Source organism: Pinus tabuliformis, chromosome 6, assembly GCF_031772625.1.
Source record: "Pinus tabuliformis cultivar Carrire ecotype Pingquan chromosome 6, CPIR1, whole genome shotgun sequence".
Lineage (NCBI taxonomy): Eukaryota > Viridiplantae > Streptophyta > Pinopsida > Pinales > Pinaceae > Pinus > Pinus tabuliformis.
Window position 1 is genome coordinate 1,382,891,681 of NC_142292.1, and position 7,815 is coordinate 1,382,899,495.

General features: G+C 36.4%; 2 protein-coding genes across 3 annotated transcripts; one reads left to right on the plus strand and one right to left on the minus strand.

Moving 5' to 3' along the window:
* Positions 1-4,863: 4,863 nt before the first annotated feature.
* On the minus strand, positions 4,864-5,650 carry LOC149263778 (uncharacterized). Its single transcript, XM_089426693.1, has one exon. The coding sequence runs from the start codon at positions 5,634-5,636 to the stop codon at positions 4,986-4,988; it is 651 nt and encodes a 216-aa protein (XP_089282819.1). The 5' UTR covers positions 5,637-5,650; the 3' UTR covers positions 4,864-4,985.
* Positions 5,651-6,337: 687 nt separating this feature from the next.
* On the plus strand, positions 6,338-7,231 carry LOC149263779 (peptidyl-prolyl cis-trans isomerase 2-like). Of its 2 annotated transcripts, none has more exons than XM_089426698.1 (2): positions 6,338-6,487; positions 6,666-7,231. In XM_089426698.1, exon 2 carries the CDS (start codon positions 6,680-6,682, stop codon positions 7,196-7,198), a length of 519 nt encoding a protein of 172 aa, XP_089282824.1. In that variant the 5' UTR covers positions 6,338-6,487; positions 6,666-6,679; the 3' UTR covers positions 7,199-7,231. The 2 variants fall into 2 exon arrangements, with proteins under 2 accessions (XP_089282824.1, XP_089282828.1); XM_089426702.1 differs by having other exon boundaries at positions 6,427-6,487; positions 6,645-7,231.
* The last annotated feature ends 584 nt before the right edge of the window (positions 7,232-7,815 follow it).

Consider the following 7,815-nt stretch of genomic DNA (forward strand, 5'->3'; position numbering starts at 1 on the left):
CAATTCCACTAGAAGGTGCTAGTATAAGTTTTATGCATATAATTTCTTTAATACCTTAGTGAATATAAAAGTCCCATTCTTCCAATTTGTTGGTTTTTTTTTTTCCAAACCAATTAGTTAATCTTGAAAATAAAAGACTCAAAACTTCAAAAATTGTTTCCAGCATGATTTTCATACTCTTTTTTTTGTAATTTGAGAGAAATGTCCTTTACATATCAAAGGTTCAATTTAATTTTTTTTTTTTTTTTAAATCATTGTTTACTAGTATTAAAACAATTTCATGATATATAATGCAGCTCACAATATGAGCTGTCAAATGAGAAATAATTAAACAAATGGAATAATTGCCTATATTAAAGATGTTTTTAAAGTAGAGTTGATTTTGAAATTTTTGTGTTTATATTTATATAATAATAAGCCATGTTTCCAAACAACTAAGGGGTTACATGGTTATTTTAATGCAAGAACCAAGAAGACATTAGCATAAACTAAACATAAACAGATTTTTGGAATAAGATCAATATGATTCCACAATATTCACCATCCAACAAATCTATGCATTTTATGCATATTAATGTTTGTGGAGAAGAGAAGATGAATTTATAAAATCTTCACCATAATGTGATGCATGGCCACAACACATAACGTATACAATATCACTAAGATACCGCAGTACATAAATGCCACTGACAAGAGATGACACTTAATTTCATAAGGTTAAAATTTGATTTGATAAAACTAAGGTCCAAGAATCAATGTTGTTTTGTTCAAACTATAAATGACACCTAGGTTACCAAAAACGAGAAACGGGAAACGAAACGGGAAACGAAACGGGAAACAAGAACGGTGCGAGAACGAAGTTTGGAGGTTTCGCATATAAGAAGCGAGGAGAGAGAAAAACACCATATTAAAGGTGAACAATATAAACAAGCATTAATCCTAAACCTGTAATGTTTTTGCTCATGAAATTGTAAAAAAAAAAACAATTGTAAATACTAATTTAGTTTTAAGAAGAAGTGATAATTTTGTAGATCCAAAAATTTAGCCATCATCAGAATTAGCAACAACTATGATTGACCATTTGCAGGTTGCATGCGTGATTTTAGCTTGCAAGTAATGAAAACTTTGTAAACTGTAAAGGTACTTCTCTGGCAACGGGAGATTGGTTTTGCTGTCACATGATAATTCTGAAAGAAATAAAGACCTTCAGAATATGTAAAGAGCTCAGAATTAGCAACAACTGGCTTACTGATTTACCGTGACCGTTATAGAGCCAAACTTACAACAAGGAGTATTTAACTGTATATTTATTCGAAAGTGTTGTTCCAAATTGTCATGATAGTACTAGTGCCTTCCCTTGGTTACAATTGCATAGACCATCTGTTTCTTTTGACAAGGTATTTAGGCATTAACTAATGCTGCAATCTTTGTGCTTGGTGATCCAAATTGGCTCAGCTTCCAGCTTCCATGACAATATCCATGATGTTAACTATTTTTGAATCACCATGTTCAAACAATCTTCTTTCAGAATCTAAATTTTAAAGAAACGAATCTCATAAAGTTGGGAAGAGGTATTGAAGTCAGCAAAGTTGCTAAATGTAAGGGTTTGATTTATTCGTTAGCTTAACTATCTCAGTCATCATGTACATCTAGTTGTTCCATATTTGTGGAACACACATGAACTATGTTGTGCCTTCCAGGCAAGCGACAAGCTACAACGTTATGGCTTCTCTTCTCCTTAATGAATTCAAATTAAAGAGGGTGAAACTCAATTAACTGTCCACTGAAAGTTAATTTGGTTGATGTATAAACTTCTAGAAGCCACAAACTACAACGTTATAGCCTTTTTTTTTCCTTTATGAATTCAAAATAAAGGGGTTGATCCTTAATTACCTATTTCGGTCTACCGAAAATTAATTTGGTTAATGTATAAACTTAATGTACTGCAGTTTTTTTTTTTTTTTACTTTTTCCCCCTTTTAGTTTCTGCAAGTGAATTTAGTTGCTCATTTTTTTTTTCCTCTATCCATTGCCCAATGTATTAATGACGACCATTGTCTCTTCGTTATAAATACAGACGGTTCGTTTCCTTTTGTTGAGTTTGCAAATTATCAAATGCTTCTGGTCCGCCTTCTTAGACTTGAAAATTTACCATGAAAAGTTTCAGACCCAGAATATTTAAGGACATAACAGTGGTCTAAAATTGAGTGTTTCTCCTTACCTGCATAAGATGATTGTGGTACTAACTTACAAACCAAATCCTCAATGATGAAAATGCCAGTAACTCACATCAGACAGAATCATTTTAACGGAGTACATATACATGCATTGATATGGACGATAGAACAGAGGTTTCATTAAATTAGGCTGAAAGAGGATATTACAGGACTGAACACAGGTATAGCGCATTACGATATGAATAGTTAGATCCCAGCAAACCTCACCTACCCAAACCTTGAGAGAATTATGTGGTCTGGAATGTAATTCTCATAGGCATCCCTGAGGAATGCTGAATTTGGAGTAGGGCAATTTGGGTTCAGTCCAGTAATTAATGACTGGTAAAGGATAAACCAATGACCAAAATAGGAAATCATATGGAGGTATTTCATGCATTCATACAACACATGGCTACAGTTCAAAGACGGTTGAATTATAGTATAAATGAGCTTCCTTAAAATACAACAGGTGTAAAACTAGAAAAAGGGAATTCGGTTGAATGATATATGTAGGAAACATGAAGCAGTAATCCTGATTTTAAGTAATCGCTTCTAAAGGCAAAAGAAATTGTACAGCAAACCAGTCGAGATGAACACAAGCTCTGGCTACAAAAATTAATGAATTGGGATTGACCCAGTACTTACTATTCTTTAGAAGTAGATTTATAAATAAGAGCGATTTGACAATTTTCTTTAATTTTAATTCAAGGTACAGTTTAATTTTTTTCTGGCCCTTCATTGATGTAATGCGTAATTAGACTTCTTGGACTTGCATAAGAAACATAATAACAGGTAACACACCACCTTCTGTTGTTTATCATTGAATTGAGTTGTTGTAAACACAACACCTGTTGTTCATCATTGATTTGAGTTGTTAACACAACACCTGTTGTTTATCATTGAATCTTGCATTTACACATGCAACTTGTCATTTTGCTTAATAGAGGTTTGGCTTACTCAAGGCATACCTGTCTTGTCAGCAAAGTTATCAACTTCTATCAATGAAGAATGCTGTGAATTATTTGTACTTAATATATTCAGGGATTTTCTTCATGGAGTTAAATGAGTAGTCCAGGTATACTCTAATGCCTATTGAATTTGTTTGACATGAATTTGTTTCTGCTTATAGATAAATGCCAGAAAACGGTGTTTTTTGAACTCTACTACTTTTTACTATTTTATGGTTATCCTTGTGCGCATTCTCTTTCTAGATTATGTGGGCATGGGGCAAATAATCAAACTTGAATCCTCATTTGCCAGAGTTAAACCCATTCAATTATTGTTTTAGATTCTTTAAGATATAATATTCTTTTAAGTGAGATAATATCCTTTTAAGATTGTTTATATATCCATGGGCTGATCTTTGCCTCTTGTGGATCTGTAAGGGGTCATGCTTTGCAGGCTGTTTGTGCCTTTCGGTTCCACCCCTGGATCCTTTCGATGAATGGCTATATGCAGGGATGAATCAACCCACATCATTGTTTTAGTTTCTTATGTAGTTTTCTTATATTTCAACGGATTTTGGAAAGCGATCTAACAACTTTAAGATTTTCTTTTTCATTCTTTTTTTTTTTCATACATACTTTGAATGGATAATGGCTTGCCCCCGATTAAGGGACCTATGATGTATCATAATGTGTAATGCTATTAGCATTTTTTATTTGCTCAATAAATACGCAGACATTTATTTGTAGATTTTGATGCTCTGATTTGATTTGTTTCGCTGGTACTTGTTCTAGGAAGTCCGGGAGTTTACTTGTAGATGAGCATAAAATGTTGATGCGTTGGATATCCTTGTGAACTCTGTTTTTGGAAGAATAGGCTTCAGCCCAGAAGGTATAATTCTTTAATAATCTTGTACACTGAGTGTCACAAAGGGATCGGTATTTGAATCCCTGGCATTCTCCTTTTTAGGAATCAGAGTGATGAATGCAGAATTTAGGGATTTTCCCTGAAACCTTCGATTTTTCCACTGTGCTTAATAGATATTTTCTAACATGTCATATAATGAATGGGGAAACCATTACACCATGGGAGTTGTTTCTCACCGTAGAAAAAGTAACGTTCCTGAGCTCATCTTCAAGGATGGGAACCTAAAATGTCAAGTACAAAGAAAGGCAGTAACAGAGACAGACAAAGCATATACTTTCCTGAAAGTAACCTAAAATAACGTTCCTGAGTTCTCTTCAACCCAGCATATACTTTGAATGCAATATTTCGGGCAGAGTAAGTGTATTGAAGAGCATTTCTAAAAACAGAGTATCAGAAGCTTTTGAAATGATAAAACAAAGTATTTCTTTTAGTCCCTTTTTGCTCATAAACATTCACTCTTGACAACTTAAGTTGGTCTTCTTTGGGAGCTTGATCTCCTTGTTTCTCGAATCGATTCACACTCATCACTACAAGTTCTGTAAGAGCCCTATTACTTCGATCATGGCCAGTGATACTTGGTATATGGGAAAATAGACATCATTCAATCCAAGAGATGTAAGTACCATAGAACACTACATTAATTTTGTTTCCAAATTTTATTTATTTATTTTTCCTTTTTTTTTTTTTTTAGAGATCAGAAGCAGGATGATTTAGATCATGAAGCAACCGCCATACAAGTGCCATACAACAAGTGGTCACATCTATATCCTCTGAGTGAGATATAATGATGTGGAAAATGCTGATCCCTTACAAACCACAGCCATGTGAAAATTACCCAATGATAATCAGAAGTTGTGGCAAACTCCTCCATAGGATGGCTTAAAAAATGAGAAAAAGGTTACTGCCATGGAGACTGGATGTATCCAACAGAATGTGAATCCCAGCCTCCTTCAGGTTCTTTTCTCTTCAACAACATTACTGTTGAAGCTGTTGTCTGATTAAATGATCTTGTATGACTCTCTGTTGAAACACGACTGTCAACAATAGCAAATTGCTTAGAATCTCTAACTTCTAAACCAACTGTTCGAGGACCTGCATTTAAATCAAGAATTGGTCTTGGCCATTTGCGAGGGCCTTCCATGCCAGAAACATCAGTGAGACCCATCACATAGGGCCTCGCACCTGGAGCCGAAACTGCACCTGCAGTAACAAGCTGAGAGGGAACTGCAGAAAAACATGGTGTTCCCAAGGAATCTCCATACAATGTTGGCCCTCCTGAGAAAGATGTGGAAGTCATTGAAAAATTTGAACCAAAAGAAAATCCTCCATATGGGAATGTCGGTTGTGTAGCATTTGGGTATGCAATAGCAGGAGCTGACGTAATTACTGACCCTCTGTAAGGATCGCAATTGTATGTAGGTCCAGACGCTGAAGTCAGGACTGGGTAAGACCGTCCAGTTCCATCAGAAGGATACGAGTGTATAGCAAGACCTGGATGAGAATTTCCTGGAGGCAAACATGATGTTAAATTTACCACTTCCCCATTCATTCTCCAGCCAGACAATGGGAAACCCGAGTTCCCTTTGGTTTTGGTCAACCCAAGGTTACAAATTCTTGGTTAGTAATTTTTTTCCAGTTATTAAGAGTGAGCTACGAGAACCCATTGAATTCTATCAAAGTTCAAAGTGTGGGGGCACTGGAGACAACTTGCCATAATTTCCAGATCGGTTTTTAACATAGAAAAGTCTTGACTCAAAATGTCGGAAACATTGTAAGCCATATCTGTAAGACTAAGTCTCCTCATTAATCTAAATATATAGGGTACAGTACTAGTTCTAACTTCTGAGTCATGAGAAACACGAGTGTGGGATGCTGGACTAAATCTGTCCAAAAATACTTCTCAAACCCCCTATATCTTTCTTTATTGTGCATAAATCTCACAATGATAGAGGTGGAGCCTGCCTCTCAGCTGGTTTGCCCCCAAAGATAATTGTGCAAATGTGCTATAGCTTGGAATAATTAGGATCTGTAAGGAACTGACGTGATGGCTAATAGACGCTCAGAGAAGCTTAAGTCTTGAAACCAACTACAAGTGAAACATCTCTATTCTGCCCATAGTTAGCTCAGATGTCTGTAACTATGGGCTTGTGTAGTCTTAAAAGCGGTGTTTTTATTCGTCTTTTCTTGGCTGTATTTTCTATATTTAAAGCGATATTTTGTATGCGAAGCTTGGTTTTGTTGCTGGTTTTGGCAGTTATTAAGCGGGTTTTGTATGCTACACTTGTTTTTATTGGCGGTTTTGGTAGTCTTTAAAGCGGTTTTGTCCAATCGCTTCTGTGCAGGTTGATCAATTTGGCAGAAAGTCAGGTTTTCGGTGCAGCTTTTTGCAGAATCTCAGAGGTAAGCGGTCTTTGAAAAATGAAAATAAACAAATCGTCTGAGAAAGTAAAACCTTAAAGCCTTTCAAGGAAAAGAACTGAACTTTTTGGGCTTGAAGAAAAATGATCTTTTTGCTTCTGAACGGTCTGATATGAAAGATCCATGTAAAGCTCGGCAGGATTTTGTTTGTGCCTTGCAGGTTTCGAACTCAGGATGCCGAACCCAAAGGTTTTCTTTGATATGCAGGTCGGCGGTGCCCCAGCCGGCCGGATCGTGATGGAGCTCTATGCGGATGTGGTGCCGAAGACGGCCGAGAACTACCGCGTGTTGTGTACTGGCGAGAAAGGCACCGGCCACTCAGGCAAGCCTCTGCACTTCAAGGGTTCGTCGTTCCACCGCGTGATCCCAGGGTTCATGTGCCAGGGCGGTGACTTCACAAGGGGCAACGGTACCGGTGGGGAGTCGATCTACGGCGAGAAGTTTGCCGATGAGAACTTTGTAAAGAAGCACACGGGGCCTGGCATTCTGTCCATGGCCAACGCTGGCCCTAACACTAACGGCTCGCAGTTCTTCATCTGTACCGCACAGACCTCGTGGCTGGATGGCAAGCATGTCGTATTTGGTCAAGTTGTAGAGGGCTTGGAGGTCGTGCGCGAGATCGAGAAGGTTGGATCTGGATCTGGCAGAACTTCAAAGCCAGTTGTCATTGCCGACTCTGGACAGATCGCTTGAATTTTTATTATTTACCTTGGCCTTTACGCTGCATAGGTTAGGTTATTATTTCCTTCAACCATAACGATGCATAGGTTCTTAGCGTATTGTTTCCCTTAGCATTACGCTGCATAGTTTCCTAGGGTTTGTCAGCATAGAGATTTCAAGGGTTTTTTTTTTATATCTTTGGAGTTGAGATAAATGCTATGGCAATAACCCAGTAATGTTTGTTTCTATCATATGAAATTTTTACATCTGGAGTTGCATTCGCAGCACTCTCCCGGTCATCGAGAATTTTTTTTTTTTTTTTTTTTTTTTTTTTTTTTATTCTGCGTTTAAAATATGCTTCAATGGGTTCGGAAAACAATTATTTATATATATTATATAATTTATTGGGCGTATTAAAAGATCGTTTGTCAAGCTTTTTATGACAAGTTACTAAGCAAATTGGTATGATAAATAAAATATGCGAGCGATTCAAAATACAGTTAATAGTTCCAAATCATCTTTTTGTTTCTGGATAATGATGCTTTCAATTTTTTTATTTAATTATGAAGTGATTATAATAGCAGGTGTTTTTTTTTTTTTTTTAAATTAAATCTATCATTTTCTGTAATTGATATTTTTATCAATCATTG

Bases quoted from the DNA above. Each gene is read 5' to 3' on its own strand.
- LOC149263778 (XM_089426693.1), bottom strand. From the start codon at position 5,636: ATGAATGGGGAAGTGGTAAATTTAACATCATGTTTGCCTCCAGGAAAT.
- LOC149263779 (XM_089426698.1), top strand. From the start codon at position 6,680: ATGCCGAACCCAAAGGTTTTCTTTGATATGCAGGTCGGCGGTGCCCCA.